The sequence below is a fragment of the Rousettus aegyptiacus genome, unplaced genomic scaffold (genome assembly GCF_014176215.1).
Source record: "Rousettus aegyptiacus isolate mRouAeg1 unplaced genomic scaffold, mRouAeg1.p scaffold_m13_p_4, whole genome shotgun sequence".
Lineage (NCBI taxonomy): Eukaryota > Metazoa > Chordata > Mammalia > Chiroptera > Pteropodidae > Rousettus > Rousettus aegyptiacus.
In genome coordinates this window covers 4,125,319-4,148,079 of record NW_023416307.1, presented here as the reverse complement: position 1 = coordinate 4,148,079, position 22,761 = coordinate 4,125,319, and the positions used below count along the sequence as shown (strand labels likewise).

The 22,761-nt window shown below is 47.1% G+C and overlaps 2 protein-coding genes and 1 non-coding gene across 3 annotated transcripts in view; all 3 read left to right on the top strand.

Moving 5' to 3' along the window:
- The first annotated feature begins 6,914 nt into the window (after positions 1-6,914).
- LOC118602074 lies at positions 6,915-7,033 on the top strand. The gene has a single exon (XR_004950634.1). It is a non-coding gene; the product is annotated as a 5S ribosomal RNA (ribosomal RNA).
- A 3,845-nt stretch (positions 7,034-10,878) lies between these two features.
- Positions 10,879-16,580, top strand: LOC107499359 (carbonyl reductase [NADPH] 3). The gene is made up of 3 exons (XM_016123465.2): positions 10,879-11,383; positions 12,821-12,928; positions 16,090-16,580. Exons 1-3 carry the CDS (start codon positions 10,879-10,881, stop codon positions 16,524-16,526), a joined length of 1,050 nt encoding a protein of 349 aa, XP_015978951.2. The 3' UTR covers positions 16,527-16,580.
- Positions 16,581-21,859: 5,279 nt separating this feature from the next.
- DOP1B (DOP1 leucine zipper like protein B) overlaps positions 21,860-22,761 on the top strand; it is a 79,000-nt gene continuing 78,098 nt past the window's right edge. The window contains exon 1 of the mRNA XM_036219845.1: positions 21,860-21,974. The gene's annotated coding sequence lies outside the window, so the exon portion shown is untranslated. The remainder of the gene's footprint in view (positions 21,975-22,761) is intronic.

Here is a 22,761-nt window from a genome sequence, read left to right as displayed (position 1 = left end):
CCCTTTCCTACAGATAATGAGGGAGGTAGGATGGGAGGGTCCAACTGTGTCCACTGACTAGAAATTGCCTAGAGCCTTGATCGAAGACAGTTGCCTTCAAGCCTGCCTGTTGTGGAGTCACCTGACTTGCAAGAATTCAAGATCCCAGGTTAAAAAAAGAGAAGAGTAGAAAAATCTTCAGGTGTTGTGCTTCTAAAAATTTCAGGCAGACATTTAGAAAGACTATTGGCAAGTGACAAAAGGACATCTACCTAGCAGGACTGCGAAAACGGAAAGTGAGGCTAGGAACCTACAAAGCAAAAGATGTGTCCGGTGCACACACATGCCAGCAATCCCCAGGCACCGAGGAAGCCACTTGAACAATAGAGGATACAGACGGAATGCTTGGGGCAAACAGCGCTTCATGAGGAGTTAATATCCTAGACAATATAAAAAGCTTCCACAAATTAGTAGGGAAAGGGGGACAGTGGTGGACATGGCAGACGAGCGCTCAGAACTCATTGCCACCTGCTTCTGCGTGCTGAAGGGCAGCAGAGCTGGCCACCCCAAAATATGCCTCCTTGGGATATTGATTACTTTAAGCTGGTTATTTTTAAGACGTAAAAGACTCAGGAAGAGTCTCTGATCTTCCCCCTAACAGCCTAAAAGGATTCAGCTAGAGAGCCTGCTCCATCCAGGAAGCGATCACGAACGTCACAAACATCACAAACGTCACAAACAAACATGACTCTAGTGTAATACGAACCAGGTATGATAGACGCAGAGGAACCAAGCAAGGCCCCTTTGATCAAAGTCCTTTCTAGGACCCATTGTTAAAGATGGCCCAGCAAAGATTCCTTTACCAAACATCTTTTCCATCTATGCGTGGATTGTCCCTCTCCCCCTTTGAAGTCCCTAACCACACCCTGCCCCGCTTTCTCTTTCACCCAAGGTGGACTATAAACAAACCATAACGACCCCTTCTAGGGCCCCCAGTCTTATGAAACCCCTGTATGTACCTATGTCATTGAATCTGATGATTTTCTTCTGTTAATTTTTCTAATGTCATTTTAATTATTCAACCAGAAAGAATTTAGAGGGGAAAGGGAAAATTTTCACCTACCCCAAAATACTTTTCTGTAGCGACAGAGGCCGGAGAAGTAAAAGTCACTCTATAAGTCAGCGATCGTTATACAACAAACCGCCCTAAAGCCCAGTGGCTGAAACCAGCACCCATTCAGCATCTTTCCCCTTATGTAGCTGGGCTACAACTTGGCTAAGAGACTGTACTAATTTTGATAAACTTCCAAAAGCCCTGACTTGCCAAATAAGTTTGAAGAATAAAACGGATCGTGCTGTTATCTTGTTTAACCTTCACAATGCTGTATCACATAATAAAGTCTCCATGGACTTGGATTAAAATACTTCTGCAGATGTTAAAGAAAACTTCAGTTGTGGAAGTTTAATTTCTTTTTTTCTTAAAATATTTTATTTTTCAAATAAAATACTTTTTTTTTTAATGAGACAGTTGTAGGAATTTAAATACTGGCTAGATATTTGATTAGCAATTGTTAATTTTTTTTATGGTTACATCGTGGTATTGTGGTGATGCTTTACCCAGAGTTACCTTTTACAGAATAAAACACACACAACTCTCACTGAGACCTTCAGCAGACATTTTGTGATCACGCAAGGAGAAAGTGGGGATGTACCTACGAAGAAACGATAGAAGCTTTTCCCAGGAAAGAAGTTTCATATTTAGCTGGATTCTGTGCCAAGTAAGTTGGATGATCAAAAGGGTGATAGAATGTCCTTGAATAAGAATCAATGAGAAGTAAGGCCCAAACTGACAAAAGTCCCATAGAATAGGGTAGGGTAGCATTTTTTTGAGTACCTCTGTAAAGCACATAGTAGCCACATTTGAGAAAACATCTTTTTAATGTGGTACTAGCTTGAGTTTCATCAAAAATGAGTCAACTAATCCCCACTAATTGTGTCATGATGCTTATGGCATTCACTTTGAGGTCTGTTCACAAGAGCAATATATTTCTGCTATACCTGAACTTTATTTGCTCTTCAACTTGATTTTGTAGAGGCGGTCCTGTGTGGAGAAATTGAAGTGTAGGTCTAGATTTAAGTATTGCCTGTGAAACTTAGTGCCCAGGGTACAGTTCTTTCTTATCAGAAATAAATCTTTGAGGCCTCTGAAGACTGCTAAACTGAAACACAATTAGGAGAGTTAGTGAGGAAACTCACTAATGGAGGTGGGGGGTGCTATTATATCAATAGCCACCATTTATCCAGTGCATAGTTGGTATGCCTTTTTAAGGATGTTTAGGCAGATCCTTGTGTAGTTCTCAATACTTCCATGAGCTGGTACTATTATTATCCTCATTCGACAGAGGAGAAAACAGCCTTCAAAAGTAATGGGATTGTAAGGAAATGAGAGACTGAAAGCAACTTGAAGAATTTAAGGTGAATGAATGAATACACAGGCAAGGTGAGAACCCTATGACCAGGCCACACCTAGAGGAGAAGGACGCCATCTAGTGGCCATCCTGGTGGTTGGAAGCAGTTGAATTTTTTTTTTTTTTTTTATGGTGACATTGGTTAACGAAATCCAGTAAGTTTCGGGTCTACGATTAAACAGTAAGGCATATATAATATATATATATAATACATATATTATATATAAAATATATATTGCATTGTGTGTTCATCCTTCATAGTTATATTTCTTTCTGTCACCCCATTTTTTACCCCTTTTACCCCATCTACCCCCCTCTCCCTTCTCCCCCCTCCCCTCTGGTAACGACTAGTCTATTATCCATGTCCATGAGTCTCCATTTTTCTGTCCTGTTCATCTGTTGCTTTTGGATTTCTATCCCACATACATGTGGTTTTCAGGTCATTAATCCATTTTGAGTTAATTTGGGTGTGTGGTGATAGACAAGTCTAGTTTCATTCTTTTGCAGATGGCTTTCCAATTTTCCCAGCATCATTTATTAAAGAGGCTTTCCTTTCTCCACGGTATGTTTTTGGCTCTTTTGTCAAAAATTATTTGCCCTTATAAGCATGGGTTCACTTCTAAACCCTTGATTCTGTTCCACTGGTCTGTATGTCTGTTTTTCTGCCAATACCGTGTCATGTTGATTATTGACATTTTGTAGTATAAATTTAAGTCGGGCAGAGTGATGCCTAAAGCCTTGTTCTTTTTTCTCAGGATGGCTTTGGCGATTCGGGGTCTTTTGTGCTTCCATACAAATCTGATGAATTTTTGTTCTATTTCTTTAAAAAACACCCATAGGATTTTGATGGGGATTGCATTAAATCTGTATAATGCTTTAGGTAATATGTTATGCCCCGACTCGTATCTCCACGAACCACCAAGAAGCCGACACCGATGCAAGAGCAAGAGGGAGTTTATTTCAGACTCGAGTCCGGACCGCAGTCCGCGCACCGACACAGCAGTGAGTAGGAGGTCGTCCCGAACATGGGGCTTCAGGGGATTTGAAGGGAAAAATCGTAAGCATGGGGAGCGATGTCTTGGTGTTACAGGATCGGTACAACGAGCTTGTCACTTAGCAGGATTGGCTGGGTGATGGCGCCAAGGAACAAGGCGGGAATTTGGAGAGTTACTTTCCATAGTTGCTCTGATTGGCTGAGTCTAGGGTGGGGTGATCATCTTGCTATCTGCGGCTTTTCCGGGAACTGGCTTGTGCCTAAGATGGAGTCACTTTGGTTGTTCATTATGGTCTTTCTTTCTCCACCAGCCTGCTCATGCGGTTCTGACCCGCGGTAGCTCTTACGTGCAGATCCCATGCTCAGACGTGCGTGTGTGCAGGTTGGGTGTTTTTTGTTGAGTTTTAGATGCTCAGCTTAGTGTTGTTTCAAGAAGAGAGATCTGGGGATGTCTCTCACTCTGCCATGTTTCTGACATCACTCGGATTTTTTTTTGATTAGTATTATTGAAAAGACAAACAATGCAACACTGTTGAACCACCACAGAGCTTAAGGGTTTTAATGTTTTTCTTTACTTATGTTAAATAAATATATGCACACTGATTAAACATCAAAATGAACGAAGGCTATATACAGTGAAAAGTCAGCCTCCTGATCCCCAGCTACCCAGAAGCAGGTGTTGTTATCAGTTTCTTAAGCACCATCCAGAGACAGTCTGTTTAAATAATTTTGTACAAAAGGTAGCAAGGTACTAATAGGCAGAATAATGCCACTCCCTAAGAGATCCAGGCCCTAATCTCTGTGACACAGGACAGAGCACATTTCCCCAAGCGGGGAGAGACCAGGCCCTGCATCAAAAGAAGAGGGTCCTTTGGCAGAAAGTGTAGAAAGAATTCAACACACACACACCAAAGTCAGTCAAAAGGAAAGTTTATTAGAAAAGGGATAACACTCCACACACAGAGCGTGATCTCCTCTCAGAGGCAGAGTGAGAGGGACCCCGAGTGTTCAGGGATTTCAGTTTATATGTCATTCGTGAGTTCCCGTGAGTTACAGTTTAAAGATTTTGTTATCCCATTTCCTTTGACATGGACACACACTGAAGAAGGGGAAGAGCATGGAGCACGAAAAAGTAAGAACAGGTAGCTCGAAAGGCCCACCAGCAGCTCCCCGCCTGTAATCCATAGGTTCCCCCATGGTTTTAGCCACAGGGGATGAATGATTTTATTTTGCTTAGGGAGCCACTGAGAGGCTCTCTTGTTCCTGTTTCCCCTTCACCGTGTGGGAAATGCATTGTTAGCAGCCGCTGCAGAAATCTCCCTTTGTCCTCCTGGCCTGGCTGCAGGGCTGATCAGCACAGTGCAGTCTCTGAATGTGGCTTGATTAACATTTTAATTCTCCTGCCTCCTCCCTACATTACCTGGAGCCTGTATGTTACCTCACATGACAAAAGGGGTTTGGCAGATGGGGAGATTATCCTGGACTATCTTCAGGGACTGAAGATCATCCTACTAAATCCTTTAGCGCTCAGAACCTTTCTGAGCTGCAGTCATGAAACGTGCCTTGGGAAGGTCAGAGATGCAACCTTGCTGGCTTTGAAGATGGAAGAAGCCAAGGAATGCAGGTGGCCCCTAGAAGCTAGAAAGGGAAAAAAGAAAAACAAACAAGCAAAACAACTCACAATTCTTCTTAGAACCTCCAAAAAAGGAATGCAGCCTCAGCTTACACCTTGATTTTGGCCCAAGTGAGACCTGCATCAGACTTCTAGGTACTGTAAGAACTATAAGATAATAAATGTGTGTTGTGTTAAGCCACTATATTTGTGATAATTTGCTGCAGCAGCAATAGAAAACTAACATACGCACTATACAGTACTAGGTTTTTCTCATTTAAATTTTTTCAAAGCCTCCTCCCTTTCACTACGTTCAGAGCTGCCTCATTCCTTTTAGTGGCTACATAGCATGTTAAGGGTAGAAAATTTTCAAACGGCCAGCTTCTGCTGCTGTAATCTGCTTGTTTAATGTTAACCAGGGCGTGGTTCTAGGAGATGTCTTGTGCAAAGATATGCTAATGCTTCTGTAAACCTGCTTGCTTGTTTGATGTGGTTTTCGGCTTTAAGCCGCCTCCTCTAGGACTGATCTCCTCTAACCCTGCCTGGTAGAGAGTCGGTTGCTGGCCAGCTAATAAAGGCTCACAATTCATCTCAATTGGCTCCGTGGGTCTTAGACTTGAGCAAACCACAACAAGCATCCCATCATATGGGCATGTAACCATTTCGGTAAGGGTGATCATTAGACTGTTTGTCTTGTACAAATGATCATAAAGAAGTCTAATATAGTCCTTCCCAATTTTTCTCATCAGACAGTGCACACGGATATGTGAATCGTGCAGCTCACTGAAGCGAATTGGAGGCACTGAGGCCATGTACACTGTTTTGGCAAAAAAGGTTACTATACTTTCTATTACCTAATTGGAAGATAAATACAAAGCATTGGAGAAGAATTTGTATAAAACTTCTACTGTCTTTTCAATGTTTTAAGTGAGAAACAGGGTTTTTTGTTTTTCGGTTTTTTTTTTTTTCCTATTTTTAACAACAAACCGTGTGCTTGAAATAGAGTTGATTCTCATTATTCACAGTAGTTCTGTCCTGTCAAGTCAGTGCAAACACCGCCTTAGTGAACGCTGAACTACTGCTTCTTGGGGTGAGGTTCCTGCCAGCCTCTGGTCAGAACATTTTCAACTGAAATGCCGTTTCCATTATATAAGTTTTTTTTTTTTTTTTTAACAATGTCCTGAAACTGAGGGTCCTCATCATTATGATTTGGTTTAAAATGCAGTTAGAAAACAATCAGTTTTTCCTTTCTTTCTCTCAGCGAACTTCGCTGGCCTGGCCTTAGTCTCTCACCTTGACCCATGAGGCAGCAGGAGACAAAAGCCCAATTCTGACTAACGGTCCCCAGGGCTGAGCCCCTGCGAGGCTAAAGACAATGTCTTTATCTCTGTTACAGCTCCCGAGCCCTAAGGCTGGTCAATTCCCTCGACTACCTCTCCTTGACTAAGTGGCCACCCCAAAATACCACTGTAGGCGTTCAGGACGTGCCACCCCAAAATATGCCGCTTTGGCGTATTGATTATTTGGAGCCGAAGGCCCTCAGAAAATGGCAACTGCAGGGAGGTTTACACTGGACGCCCTCCGTCTGTCTAAAGACAGATTCTCAAAAAGGAACTCGATTGTCATAAATCCCTTCCCCCAGGAGTGTCATCAAGTGGGGGACATTGGATCTTATCATAGGAGAGGAAACCACACAGAGACAAACTTTGTCACAACTGTAGTACCTCCCATCTATTCTTCTAAGGGCCCTTTTATCTTTCCTAAAACTCATTTACTTGCCCCTAAATTGCCTTCACCCCCGCATGTCTGCTATACATGCATAAGGTCCTGGGTTGGCACCCCAGCAGAGCCATGGTCCATGGTCTACGGCCATGCCACCCTGAACATGCCCGATCCCGTCTGATCTTGGAAGCTAAGCAGGGCTGGGCCTGGTTAGTACTTGGATGGGAGACCACCTAGGAAGACCAGGTGCAGTAGGCATAAATAATAATTTTTTAAAAAAATAAAAAGATGGTATTTAACCTTGAATTCTAAGGCACCTCAGAGTTATTCATCTTCCCTTGGTATGTCTCATGTGCACATGAGATAGACATGTTAATAAACTTCCATTGTCTCTTGTTGATCTGTCTTTTATTACGGGGGTCTCTAAAGGGTAGAGGGAACATGATTTTTCCTCCCCTACAAACTCATGCCTGAAGGACGCTTATCTAACACACATATTTTCTCCACAAGGCACATCGCAGCCTTCTTAGGCTTAAGAAAACCAGACAGCATTTCGCCACTATGCTTGGGCCATTTCAAACAGCAAAATTACCAATGAAAAGCAGAAAAATGCAACAACAACAACAAAAACACTAAACCACGAAAAGGATGCTTGTTTACAATATAAGAGAAGAAACAAGAAGGCAAAATGTCACCTTTTGACTTCAACCGGGTACCTGCACATTCAAAATTTATTGCCACAAATGTAGTTGCTTAAGACATCACAAATTTATCATCTTATGTAGATCTGAAGGTCAGAAGTCCCAAAGTCAAGAAAGACACAGCAGAGCTGCATTCCTTCTGGAGGCTCTGGGGAGAACCCACTTGGTCACTTGTTCCAACTCCTAGAGGCTGCTTGCCTTCCTGGCCCCCCTTCCATCTTCAAACCGGGCAGTGTAGCGTCTTCAAAACCCTCTCTTTCCTCTGCTTTTGTCTTACATCTCCTCCTCTGACTCTGAACTTCCTGCTTCCCTCTAAACAGGAAACGTGTGATTACCCTGGGCCCACCAAGATTATGCAGGTTGACCTTCCCATCTCAAGATCCTCAATTTAATCACATCTGCGAAGCCCCTTTTGCCATGTAAAGTAACATTCACAGGTTCTGGAGATGAGGACAGGGACATCTGGGCAGGGGAGTCATTGTTCTACCACAATAACCTGTCGTTTCCAAACTCTTTCTCCTTTTTTCTCTTTTAACTACCCCGACTGTTTCGAAGATAGTGTTGCTTTTAACCAATTAACCCTCCTTATTACTATAACCCAACGGCTTTCAACCTTTGCTGCACAGGAATTACCAGGAGAGTTTTTAAAACTCCCAGTGCTCAGGTCACACCCCAGACACATTCTGCAACATCTGCAGGTGGAGCCAGGAATCAGGACTTTCTTTTAACATCCCTGGGGATTATAACATGAAAAACTTGGGCCGGGCAGGACTGCCGCTGTCAGTGACAGACTTTCCCCAAACTCGCCTACACGCTCCTTCAATGATGAGTGTGAGGACCTGCTGCATAATTTGTGGGGCCCAGTGCAAAATGCAGGTGGTTAAACAATCGAGAATTTCAGGAGGGTAACTGCAGAGGGCACACACCTTGAGGCCAGCATATGGCTCAATATCTTCTGCCCTCTGGGCCTGTCCTCAGCTCCGATGAGTTCAGTAGCCAGGTGCAGGGCCCATCCAGTATCTGGGCTCCCCAGTGCCTTGACCTTCGCATCAACAAGATTCACCTGTCCCCTTCACACGGTTCATCCGCACAGCCTCTGAGACCTCATTCTCTAAGCATCCTGTACTGACCCCCAGGACCCAGCTTCTTCCAGGGGTGCTCTGCCCTGCCCTGCAGGAACTCCAGTCCATCCACTCTCCTGTTTCTACCTTGTTATAAATCTCCAACGTCCCCGTATCCTTTCTTCCATCCTTACAGGCCACGGCCCCACACTACAATCCTCTCCTTACTGACACCCTTCGCTCTGACCTGTGAGCCTGGCAAAACACCAACCCTCCAACCGCCCCGGCCCCAGCCCGCACTAGCAGCTGGAGATGTTGGCAAGAAACTGCAGGAGGCTGACAGCTCTCTTGACATTTAGACCACAGATGGCAAATGCGCTCCCAGCTCTGCTAGTCTAGGCCTAGTTTGGTACACATTCTCTTTCCCACTCTGCGACTCGAGTATTCTTGCCTCAGATCTCTCAAACTGATCCCACGTGCTAATGACCTCAAATCGCCCATCTGTCCAAGAGAAAATAATGCCCTCAAGGAGAGCCACTCAACATGCCTGGAACTAGACCCACACACTCTGCCTCCCCTCCTGGCACAAGAGGTGCCTGCCGCCAAGGCCAAGCCTCCACCTGAGCCCCGCCTCCCATCTGCACTCACCTCCCCACATATTTTGTTCTTGACTTATCCCACCTCCCCTTCACCACCTTTACCTCTCCTTGAGATTATGACCATTGTGTAAAAGTATGCCTTTTAAAACTCTTCAAAAAGAATTCAAGTCATAGAAAGTATGTTCTCTGACTACAATGGAATTGGGAAATCAAGGACAGCAAGACAGCTGGAAAATCCCAAAACAGTTCAAAGATAATACATATAATTCTAAATACCCATGGTCAAAGCATATGACAAAAACGTAAATCAGAAAGTATTTTAAACAGATTGAAATGGAAAACAGAACATATCGATGTTCACGGAGTGGCACTAACTTAGCACTTAAAGAGAAATGAATAGCCCTTAATGCCTAGATTAGAAAAGAAAGATCTCAAGTCAATTACCTCATCTTTCGCAGTAAGAAACTAGAAAGAGTCCAAATAAAACTCAAAGTGAATTTTTTAAAAAAGGAAATACAGATTAGAACAGAAACATAACTTAACCAGAAAGAGAAAAATATCAATAAAACCAAAAAAAAAAAAAAAAAAAGCTGCTTCCTCGACAAAAATCAATAAAATTGATAAACCTCTAGTGAGACAGAGCCCGGGAAAAAATATGAAACACACTTACCGATATGAGGAACGAGAGAGGAGGCATCACTACCAATATCTAAGGGATTAACAAGGGCGTATTCTGAACGACTGCATAGCAACAGAGTCAACAACTTGGACGAAATATACTAATTTTCTGAAACTATGAATTAAGCTCACTCAAGACAAAACGGAAAACCTGAATAGTGCTATATATTCAAAATAGAGTTCCAAATAATGAAGGTGAGGAAAGAAATGTTGGTCGAGGCACTGGAGGGGGCCACACACAGGCAGATGCCCACCTTCCTGACTCACCTGTTGACAGAGAAGGTGGAGTCAAGGTAGCACAGCCGCGGAGCCAGTTCTGCTTCGGAAAAGCTGAGTCATGGAAAGATGGAAGCTCTCCGCAAATCTACAAATCACCAAACACCTTCAGGTCAACCACGCTCGGATTATACTCAGGAAGGTAGTAGGTGCGGGAGTTCCAATCTCCCACTCACGCCTTGGCGCACCTTTTGGAATTCGTTTTCAGCTGAACTTTGTGGGTGCACAGATTTCACTGGGAGAGAAAAAAAATAAATGTATTGCCTTGGACAAGGCTAGAATGCAGACACTTAGCATCCCCAGGAGTTACGCAAGGATCAAATAAAAACATTCGGGTAAGAGGCTGGGTACACGGTCAGAGCTTCAGAAACATTCCTTCCCGCTTGGGGGCGCACTGGGAATCACACAAACCGCGGTACCCTGCGCGCACCTGTAAATCTACCCATAGGACCGTTTTTGCTCTAATTCTCCCTCGAGTTTCTCTCTTAAGAGAGAAAGGGGATCTATGTCCTCAGCAGCAGTTACCGTGTCTAAATAATTTCATTTCATTTTAAGGAAAAAGCAAACATTCTCGTTCTACAGGGGATGATGGGCTCACGAAAATTACTCAGCCCTTGATTTTCTCCTTTGGGGTTCTCCTAAAATAGTTTCTTCAATCCAACTGCCATGAATCTCTAGACCAGATCGATCCATCACCGTCCAGTTTGGCTTTGGGAGAACGGCTGGCTACACACAGCGGACCCCGGCTTTTGGCTCAGAGAAGGATCTGAAGAGGATGCGGCGCCGGGATGGGGCGGACCCGGGAGTGGGGCGTTACTAAACCTTCGGGAGCTGAAGGCCCCTCCTTGGAGGGAGGGACCAAGGCCGGGAGCCTTTCTCTTAATTCGCAGTCCTGGACCCCAGGACGCTGGGCGGCTTCTCTGATCTTGGCCGGCTCTCTGAAGCGGGCGCCCCGCGTGGTCCCTCCGCTCTCCGCTCAAGTGCCCTGCGCGCCCCCCGCAGCCATGTCGTCCTGCAGCCGCGTGGCGCTGGTGACAGGAGCCAACAAGGGCCTCGGCTTTAGCATCGCGCGGGAGCTGTGCCGGCAGTTCTCGGGGGACGTGGTGCTCACGGCGCGCGACGCGGCGCGGGGCCAGGCGGCCGTGCAGCAGCTGCAGGCAGAGGGCCTGAGCCCGCGTTTCCACCAGCTGGACATCGCCGACCTGCAGAGCATCCGCGCGCTGCGCGACTTTCTGCGCAGGGAGTACGGGGGGCTCAACGTGCTGGTCAACAACGCCGGCATCGCCTTCAAGAGTAGGTGCGGGAGTGGGAGGTGGCTGGACGCTCCCCCCGGTGCGGGGCGGCGAGCGCGTTCGCCCCACCCCCGCATCCACTCGAGTGATCGGGAAGGGCAGCGCGCGCCCCTCCGGATGCCCTCGGCCCCCGCTTCCTGCGGCGGTCCCCGCGGAGTCACTGCAGCTGTTCGCTCAGCGCCAGGCGGTCCCGGGAGCCCCGCGCAGCGCGCCCCGCCCGCCTGCGCCCCCGCCTGCGCGCCAGCCTGCGCGGGCCTGTGTGCGGCCCCGCGCCCTCCCGGACGGGTCAGCCTCTGCGGTCGGCGAGTGAACCGGCCCCCTGGGAGGGGGCCGCGCCCTGCCCAGCTCATCAGCTTTCTGTCTAAGGCGAGAAACATTTTCTCTGCGAAGGGTCTCCAAGCTCACTTTGGGCTTTCGCTTTCCTTGAAAGGGCGCATTGAGAGATGCCAGGAGGCATCTGTCCTGGACAGGAAATGAATTGCTGAGACGCGATGAGCGCGCACTCGCACATCAGCGGACTCCAGACTCTGTTTAATGGAGAGCTTTGATAGGCTCCAGTAAAAAGGAAGAGAGCCTTTTCCCTCCCCCTGGGAACTTATGTTTATTATCGAACATAGAAGTGTGGTTTTAAGTGGCATCCCTGCTACTTGAGGGGCGAGGGCAGGACGGGAATCAAGATTATTTATTCTATTACTCAATTAGGAAAGTTATCAAGCTGCCATGTGCTGCTGGTAGAAAGAAAGAAACAGGCTAGCGTCACTTACGACGTAGTGGGGAAGAGAAACCCAGAGGCAGAACGGAGTCAAATGAACCACTGTGAAATAAATCTTCACGCCCTTGGCCTTGGGTACTCACCGTCGCGGTGCGCCCGCACCTGCAACTCAGTCTGCGGGCTTTTGGGGAAGGCAGGTGGGAGATGGCTGACATCCCCTAGGGCCAATGGCTGAGAAATTGGTGGGTGAATAGCCCGCTTTCTGGACTGCGGGTGGGGGAACCCTGCCGTGCGCTGGAAGCCTTGCGGCTCGGCGTGCGGGCTTTGGACCAGCGGCGCGCGCGCCCCGGGCCCTGGCGGGAATCACGGAACTTCAGGCCTCGCCCCACAGCTGCTCAATGAGAATCTACATTTAACGGAATCCCCAGGTGTCCCCTGTGTCCGTCCAAGTTTGAGAAGCAGTGATCAAAGCCAGGAGGTCTCCAAGTATGGCTCCCAGACTGGCAGACCAGGAGCTGTAGCCCCACCCCGAACCGGCTCTCGCCAAATTCTGTGGGTGCCACCCAGAAAGCCCTGTTTTAACAGGTCTCGCAGGTGATTCAGATACACGGGAACCACCAATCAGTGGTTTAAAAATTGTAAAGTTAGCTTGTTTTTTAAGATCCCATTGTCCTGAATTTCAAGGGGAAACGCCTGACTGTCTTTGTTTTCTTTTCTTTTTGAAAGTTGATGATCCAACGCCCTTTGACATTCAAGCTGAGATGACACTGAAGACAAACTTTTTTGGCACGAGAAATGTTTGCACCGAGTTACTGCCCATAATAAAACCTCATGGTGAGTTCAGTGTGTACTTCTGTCAACAAGGAGAGAGCGGTGGGACTGTCTCGCAGAGATCAGGGATGCTATTTCTCCATAAGGGGAAAAAATAGAAACTACATTATTTATTTTCTCATAGTATTATATCTGGCTCCTCGCCCGAACATTTTAGCTTTAAAAGATATGTGTGACGTATGGCAGGCAGTGTTCTTGGGCCCCGCGTCATGAACTCAATCCCAGAACAACAGGGTGTTGCAAATCACAAATGGCATCTTGCCTTTTGCCACCTCAGTGAGTCCCCCAGCTCTCCAAGGTGGTAGGGCCACACCCAGCTCACCTGGGGGTCTGGACATAGTGTCTGTTCTAAACTTTCCCTGTATTCCTTTCCTCGTGTACCAAACTTTGTAAAGCTGATTGAGAACACCCCAAAGAAAATTTTCTTTATTAGGAAATATTTTGCCCACACTCCCAAGGATTCAACAAATACCTTTAATTACTCTTTCATGCCTACCGTAACCTAGGTAATAGTCTGGGTGTACAATGGACAGGGTTCAGTAAACAGACACCGTCATCGACAAAGAATCCTAAGTAAATTACAACTATTCTGGGAAGGGGGAGAGCAGCCTTGCTTCCCTGAGGCTTCTCTTTCCTGAGAAGTCAACTGCGATTCTTAGGAAGAAAAGCTCTGTGGTTCTTATTGGCAACGTGCTTTTTTTTAACTTAACATTTCGAGTAAAGATGATCTCTAGAGCAAAAATCTCAAATATCTAAAAAGATGCGTGGTGAGATTCGTACCTGTACTCCTGCTACTCCCCACGCAACTTGCCCAGTTCCTACCTCCATCCTCCATAGGTGATTCTCAGTATTGGTTTCCTAGTGAAAAACTCAAAGGTAGAGTTTCAGGTACTGGGTCTAGGTTCATACAATTGGTGAGTGCCCAGAGCCAACAGACAGACCTGTAAACGCAAATTTAAGTAGAACTAAACGCATAGTTTTTACTCCTTTTTTTTTTTTCCTCCGCAAAAGGGGACATAAAGTATGATGTTTGCCACCTTGTTTTCTTCATTTACTCTATCTGGAACTCTTTCCAAATCAGGACAGAAAACTTTCTTATTCTTTTTAACAGCTGCATAGGATTTCATTGTAGGGTTGTCCCTTTACTAGGTGCCAGGAAGTCTTCTCCCTGTGGATTTTAGAATCATAGAATTTGAAAGCTGCAAGGTATTGAAGAAACCTTACATTTCTACACCTTCACTTTACAGAAAAGGACATTGAGGCCCAGAGAAGTGAACAAAGCCAGGTAGTAATGGAACTGGAAGCAGTAGCCAGATTTCCTGACTTCACCCCTTGACCAAGCATTTGGAAAGATAAAAGAAGGCTCTGGGGGGTGGGGCTCAGCATTCAACCCGAACAGCTGAATCACTGTCTTTAATTCATCCTGTAACCGTGTTTCCCAAAGCAGGAATCTCTGCTTTACAACACATCGAGAATATTTGCGACTTTTCCATAAACCTCGCATTTACCTGGAGGATGAAACACCGAGCATCATTGCACCTTGATTTGTAGGGAATCAGTTTTGCTCTAATTTAAAAGCCACTCTTTATTTAGGTTTACAATATCACTTTAAAGAAAGTTATTAAGCTTGTTTCTTTGATTCTGAGTAAATAGGTTAATCGGCTGTCTCACCACTAGGAGGTGCTGCTTGCCCACTCTTTCTAAGGGGTGGGGTTAGGGGCGGTCTTTCCGGACCAGTGAGGTCACACCACCTCAAAGAGGTCACTTCTTCCTTTCAGGAAGTCTTTTATTTCCATCGAAGATGTAGGGTAACTCCTGTAATTTTTATTTTTCTATATTCCTTCCCGTTTTAAATTCCTTATAGCAACCAAGAGATTGAAAACAAAACTGTTTAGAAAGTAACAAAGAACACAACGTTGTGGGTGTGGTATCCCCAAAATGTTTAAGTGGATCTAAATCATGAGAAAACCAGGCCGAACCAAGTTGGGGAAAAATACTTCAAAATAATGGCACACAGTCTTCAAAAAGGTCATCTACTCTAGCTTAGAACAGGCTAAAGAGATATGACTAAATGCAATCCCATGATCCCACATTCGACCTTGTATGAAAACAAACACAACCTATAAAAGATTTTTGAGACAACTGGGGACATTTGAACATGGATTATCCTTTAGGTAATAATGTTGTATATACCATGACAAATGTCTTTTGAGTATGATTACTGTGGTTAAATAAGGGAATGCTTACACACACGTACACACACACACACGCATGCACGCATTTAGGGTGAAGGCTTAGAGACAAAGAAAGCAAATGTGGCAAAAGGTTAAGAATTGGTGCACTTAGGTGAAAGATATAGGAATGCTTATTGACCTATTCTTGCAACTTCTCTGTAGGTTTCGAATAAAAGTTAAAATTGGGAAGGATATATGTATTATCAGAGAGAGAGAAGGAAGGAAGGAAAGAAGATACTGAAGAGTCTTGAGTACTTGGGGGTTCAGTGAGGTGTTCTTGTGCAGGGACAGTGAGGAGACCTCACACAGGGCCCATAGGATGTGCAGGAGAATGTGAAACCCCCTCCCCCAAATGTGTACCTGTGGTGAGTGCCACTCAGAAAAGGAAATAAAATCCAGTTATCCTATTGGATGCAAAGGGTGTGGATTCAAAATAATATGCAAGAAAAGAATCCTCCTAAATTGATGTTTTTCTGATGTTGAATGAAACGTGTAAATTCATGTGCTTACTGATTTTTGGATTTCCACCAACATTCAGATCGTTTTACGGTTTCGGCCTGCACGTTTGTGTTTATTAGTAGCTGACTCGTTAGTAGATGTGTGTCTCTTTAGTAGCCGTGAATTGTTGTTAGTATGACTACTAACTCATTAAATAATTAGTATTAATTAAATGAGTTTCTTGCTTAAAAAGTAAGAAAAATCAAAACTGGGGTGGAGAATCGACCCACTCCAGGTGTGAAAGTATCCGTCAACTTCCTGGTGATTCCATTACAGACCTCCTCACCTAAAATGTCAAACCCCACGGGTACCTTCTAGAGTCATGTTCTTCAATCAGTGATTAAATATGCACCATGACTCAATCATGTTGGTATAGTCAGTCGACAACTTTATTCGTGACATGCTTCCATAGTTTTTATTATTCTGTTTCAGGCAGAGTGGTGAACGTCAGCAGTCTACTAAGTTCAAAAGCTCTCGAAAACTGCAGTGAGGATCTGCAGGAGAAATTCCGAAATGAGACACTCACGGAGGAGGACCTGGTGGACCTCATGAAAAAGTTTGTGGAGGACACAAAAAATGAAGTGCACGAGAGGGAAGGCTGGCCCAGCTCGGCTTATGGGGTGTCCAAATTGGGGGTCACGGTCTTATCGAGAATTCTGGCCCGACGTCTGGATGAGAAGAGAAAAGCCGACAGGATTCTACTAAATGCATGCTGCCCAGGGTGGGTGAAGACGGACCTGGCTGGGGATTATGGCTCCAGGACTGTGGAGGAAGGGGCTGAGACCCCTGTCTACTTGGCTCTCCTGCCCCCAGATGCCACCGAGCCTCAGGGCCAGCTAGTCCGTGACAAAGTCGTTCAGAACTGGTGAAGGCTTTCTCTGGTGCTTAATGACAAATAAATGTTAGTGGAAGGAATGAACGAATTCTGGTGTTGTAGTCTGATCTGTTTCTTGCCCTTCGGGAGAAACAATTAGGATCTCCCAGTGAGAAGCTGTCTAGTTCTGGAACCGGGCTGAGTGGTTTTGCTATGCCCAGACTCTTCAGCCTGAGGGAGAACACAGTGCTGCCTTCAAAGGTTAGAGGGCATCAGCGCCACCTGGCGGGCATGTTAGGCCATTGCCCAGAGTTGGGGCCCAGGAATGTGCATTTCTAACAACTTCCCGGGTGCTGACGGGCGCAGCGAGAGGTCTCAGGGCTATGCAGTGGTCCCAGCCATTTTCCAGCTGTCCTTTGCTGTTTCTAGCTCGTCAACTCTGTAAGGATAATGATTTAGCCTCTGGTTCCTTAGCTTTGCAACCCTGCTTTGTATCTCACACTATTTTATTATGTTTGAGTACGTTTTAATTGGTTCTTATACCTATGACATAATATATGTGGCTCAAAGGGCCTGGGAGGAATGTCTCTTTGCTGGGATGTGACTTCTTCCATAATGGTTTTCCTTTTCGGTTTTGCATTCTGTATTCTTCCCGGATCGTTTGCAAGGTTGCCTTGCCACTTTTTTCATCTTGTTCACACCTGGGCAACTGTGTCTAGACTATCTTTTTGCTACGATATACGCAGATGTAGACAAAAGACTGGAGACTGAAGGATCTCGCGCAAGAGAAGAAATGTGCTTGTGAAGAAAGTTTGCAATGCAGTCCAGACCTCAGCCAGGACCACTAGTCAGATACACAACAGGTGCACAACAGACAACAGCCAGAGGAAAGAAAGCACACAATTACCAGGTTTATGATGGGCCGTTCACTCGATTACGACCCAAGGTCACATCTCCTGACAACGGCATTGCGTACATGAGGAATAATGCTTTTTCCCGTTTGGGAATCCGTATAGAAATGCTCCGGGTTTCATCTACTTGGGGGACGTGACTACACAGGTGACTGTCATTTCTGGTCTTTCACACGGTGCAAGGTATTTATTTTTCTTGTCTCTTCGATTCACAACGGCAGCGTGGGGGAAATGCCAGCTTAGCTCTCTCAAACCTCGCCTCGAGTTTCCATTCCCTTTGGGTGGAGGGAAGTCCGAATCCCAACCACCAGGCATTTATTTCACTTCCTTCCGCCATCTCTACGTTGCCTGAGTAAATCTGGCACACTCTTAGAGTCGTCTCTGACCATAGCTTCTAAGACATTTCAGTGACTTCCTGTCCGGCTTTAAAACCATTTTAATGGTTTTAGACAAATTTTCTGAATCCCTGTGCAGCCAGCCTTCAGAGTCCTGCCAGCAATGGGCGGTAACACGGGACCGTGGAGCAAGCACTTGCAGGCTCTGCCAGATGGATCACAGACAGGAAATGCGCAAGTAAACAGGCCAATCCCCTTTCTTCTCCCTCTTTTGTTTCTAGCGAAATCTTACTTGGCATTTCTGGATCAGCATGTAGCCTGCTTAGAAGACCCTTAATTATAAACTGCTCATCTGAATGGCATTTCTCATTTGTAAGGAAAGGCTCTAGGGGCCCTCATTGGATGGTCTGCCCATTCAATTCTCTTCTCAAGAATCATGTCCTGGCCCCTTCCCTCTCCCCACTGCTTCTTCCCCACATTCTCTGCTGCAGTAGCCACAAGGTGACTTTGCCCTGCTAGCCTCAGTTGACTGCTCCAGCTCTAGGCCTTTCCTCTAAAACCCAGGAGCAGCTGGACTGGAGCAGGGAAAGCTCAGAGCTGTTAGTGTGCGCGGCCCCGCCCCATCCTGTGTGGTCTAAGCAGCAAAGGGAGCCAGGCACAGCCAGAGAAGGAAGCCACGGAGTCTCAAAAGAAGCAGGTACAGAGCAGCCCAAAGAGACAACCCCCTTACCAGGGTGGCATCCCTTCCCTGGCCCCAGACCATTCCTGAGATCCCTGGTTCTAAAAGATGCTCTGAGGTACCTCTGTATCCTTAGAAGATTTTTCTTAAGCTAGTTTGAACTGGGTTGTTGTTTCTTGTAACCAAAAGAAGTCTAATAAAAGTGCACTAAAATGTTTTATGGCATGCGGTAGTGAGAGAGAAAAAAAATTAGTTTTGGAAGCAGAAGGAAAAAAGGAAAAAAAATATCATGAATTGAGAACCCATGGCATATCAGGCCAAATGTCACGCTTAATACTTTCTCAACCTTGTTTTACATAATTCTCACATCAGTCCTTTGAGATAGGTATCGATGACATTTTTCAAATGGCATTTGGAGAGGTGGATTGACTTGGGGGACAGGACTACACATCATACAGCTAAGAGCCAAGAGCCAGGGTTGTATCCAGGACTGCCTGACCACAGAGTTCCTTGGCTTTTCTTGGCACCGAGTGTTTGTCACATCCAGCTTCACTATTACAAGTCTAGACACCACGGGCAACCCCCTTGGAGTAAAAATTAAGGGAGATGATACTTTGAATCTAGGTGATTTGTAAGCCATGTGGTTATTAAATGCCCAAATTAGCCCGTATGAACTTTTTCATAAAGTAAATGAAATATGATTTAAAATTGGCATATTTAAATGGATTTTCTCACACGGCGTGTCTTTTAGGCAACAGATGGAGCCAGGGGCCCCGTCCACATCAGCTTCTCTGTGGTACACTTTTCTGGGTTGACAGATGAGGGGTAAACCCAAACACAGTACCATCTTTAGACCCGGCCTGGACTTCTCCCTCACCTACCGAACTGCAGTGGGGATTGGGACACACCAAGAAGCTGAAGAGTGACGAAGTGCGCAGATAAAACCGGTGATCAGGACGATCTTGTTTACCTGGCAGTAACTGGTACGTTTACCTGTCACTGTAAGTCAACTGCAAGTGGGCGCAGCACCGAATACAGAACTATGCAGGATATCGATCTGTGTGGGTGGAGCAGAATCCAGTTTACAGAAGAGACAGGCTTAGAAGGTCACCAATAGCTACATAGAGAAACTCAGAATGTGTTTACCTGGACAATCTCTCGAATAGGTGGGCCAGCGAAAGTAGTCACCTCTGATGTATAATGCCTTCTTTATGATCAGAAGAATTACAGTTCTGATTTACAGTAAATGCCCTGATGAGTTTGAGTATTATTATGCAAGAAACCTTTATTTACATGTCTTAAACAGATGAACATAGCTAAGAAGACTTTAAGTATAATGAGACATGACCCAAGAAAACAGATTTAAAACAGGAATAAACTTTAAGTATAATGAGACATGACCCAAGAAAACAGATTTAAAACAGGAATAAACTTTCAAATCTTAATGCTGTACATTCAGTGGCAATCTTGATTATAATGGAGTTGTTCTTTTAAGAGTTTACAAAACAGTTGACCCTTCAACAACATGGGGGTTGGAGCACAAACCTCCTGTAGTCAAAAATCCGAATATAACTATGACTTGAATTTGTGAGTTAAATTAACCTTCCGCATACCTGAAGTTCTTTAGAGATAGGTAACATAAATACAAAGCATGTATATTATTTTATATAAATGTCTCAAGGTAAAGTCGTACCTGGTGGTTTTGACAAAAATAGACTGGTTTTCTATGTTTTTCAGTGGTGAGTATAAGCAGTTCTTTCATCTCTCATTAGTTCATTGCCATGTGGAGTATAGCTAGGATTTGAGACACCTAAAAAAAAACTCATCATTTGTCAACTCTTTTTGTAAAAAGAGTTTATCATATCTTCATTAGGAAATCAATTTTTCATGAAATTAATCTTTTTTCTTGCTAAGTGCTCAATTTTTTAGTTTTCTTCTGCTTCTACTTTAGGACCATTCCCCAAACTGACCATTCGAGGATTTCTATCTGGGGCACATGGTATATACCAAATAGAAATGGATATGGCTGGGCCACAGATCCAGCATCCCAAACTATTAAAATATTCTCCGCGATCTGGGGAAGGTGACAGATCCCCTTGGGAATCGGACACGAGCTATATATCCTTTCTCCAGAAACATACACAAAATGTTCTGCACAGTTTTAAAGTGTTTATGGATCTGCCACACCTACCCCACCCCAAAACTCTTTCACGACCACCTTGACTCAGGAGCCTCAGACTAAACTTGATAATTCTTAAGAGACCTTCAGCGGTTAAATGGTTAGAGGCCACTACAGAAATTACCACATCAATCAACAGGTGGCACTGCTTTGGTTGGCTGGGAGCCTCAGCTGCTGCAGTCAGGATGCGCAGGTGAATTCCGCCTGACTCCCGTCATTCAAGGCGCCTCTCACCTCCGCAGCCATCGATCCAGCTTCGGTAGGACTGAATTGTCCAGGCCTGAAGGCTCATGAAGAGGAAGTAATTAGAGTTTTTCTGTAAATATGAATGCTTTTTATAATTGGAGTGAGGTCTCCTTTCTGAGCCAGAGTGTACTTAACGAAGTTCATTTCAGGCATTAATTCCCTCATTCCTTCTGATGCCGATGGTTTAAAAGGTGTGTCTGGTGGACGAGGCACCTTATCCCGGGTCCCCGAGCCTCTTGCGGCCCGCCTCCTCCCCGAGGGTTTGGATGTGGTCCGGATGCAAAGGACTGAGTGAGCCAGGTGCGCTGGGCCCCATCTTTCTTGAGCTCCACGGTTGTCCTGTTTGTAACTCCAAAGCCCCTCTTCAGGGAGATTGATTCACTGACCGATGTCCCCCTTCTTCGGGTGTGTCGTGGGGAGCTCCAGGAGAAGGACAGGCCACCACGCCCACCTGTGCGAGGCCTTCTGGGAGCAGTACCATGGCAAGGTAGGGAGCTAGTTGTCGCGCCTAAGAGCGACGCCCACCGAGGGCCCGGAAGATGTGGGAGACTTGGGGTGGGAGTCTAGCGCTCCACAGCTGGCGCGCAAGAACCGCCAGGTCACGCCGAGAACCCACCTTCTGGCCCCTTCCATAACCGGGGTAATGCCTTAGGCCCCGCCCCAAGCGTGAAGGATACGCCCTCGGTTCTGCCCCATGCACCGAGGACCCTCCCTTGCCTCCTACCCCCGCACACCGAGGACCCGCCTCCCGGCCCCGCTCCGCCCCGCCCGCCGAGAAGCAATTCCCTTTGCCGGGTCCCACGCACCGAGGACCTCTGCCTGTCCCCGCCCCCGCGCGCCAACGGCCCGCCTCCAGACCCCGCCCGCCGAAACTGGCTCCGCCCCTAAGCGCGGAGCCCCCGCCCCTGCCCCGCCCATCGAAAGCCGGCCTTTGGCCCCGCCCCACGCACCGAGGCCCCGCCTGGCTCCGCCCCCGAGCGCCGAGGCCCGCCTCCCGGCCCCGCCCCTCCTCCTGAAACCGCGGCCGCTGGGGCGCGGCGCTTCCTCCGCAGTCCGGCTCTCGGCTGCTCGCAGCAGACGCTCGCCCTCCCCGCCGCAGCCCGGCCGGCGCCGCACGTGGGCGCGCCCCCGAGAAAGGTCGCCGCCGCCGCGGGTAAGTCGGCCCCGCGCCCCTGGCTGCCGGGCTAGCCGGAGGGGCCGGGCCGTCGCCCGCGGGCCCGCGGGCTTCGCGGCGGCGCGGGTGTCCTCGCCCTGCGGCGCAGGGCTCCGGCGGCGCCGTGGGGGCGGTCCCGGGGTGGAGGCGGCTCCTCGGAGGGCGCCCCCGGCCCGCGCTGCTGCAGTGCGGGGGCGGCTTAGCGAGGCCGCGCGTGGGCTCCGGCCTGGGACCCCCGAGGGGCAGCCCAGGAGGCTGGGCGCGGTCGGTTCCCAGTTCCCCCAGTGCCGGGCGGCGGGGCAAGTGCGGCCACGCCCTCGCCGGCCGGGCGCGGCCTCCGGCCCGGCAGGTGGAGGTCAAGTGGGTCACGGCCCATCATCAGTCCCTCACCTCGGCAGGCTGACGGCGGTGAAGCTGTGCCTTTGTTTGCTTGTGCGGTCCTGGTCGGGGAGGAGGGCTAGGGACCGAGTCCCTTTACAAAATGAGGGGTTTTTTGTTGTTGTTAAGGGAAGACCCCCAAAGTCTCCCAGACTGTCCCCAGGAGAAAGGATCGAACCGTAGTGCGCGCGCTCTGCTGGCCTGGCCTTGGCGCCTTCAAGGAATGCCGGCTGCCGCCGGCGTGGATGGCCCCTTAACAGCTCCTGGTGTAGCTGCTTATGGACACTGTACCCTGCCCAGGTGTTTCCCTAACCCGGGACAGCAGCCCTACGCTGGGAAAACCTTCGTAGGGTTTTTTGTTGTTGTTGTTTTGGTTTGGTTGTTTTTGGTAAGGAGATGGAGGGCCCCC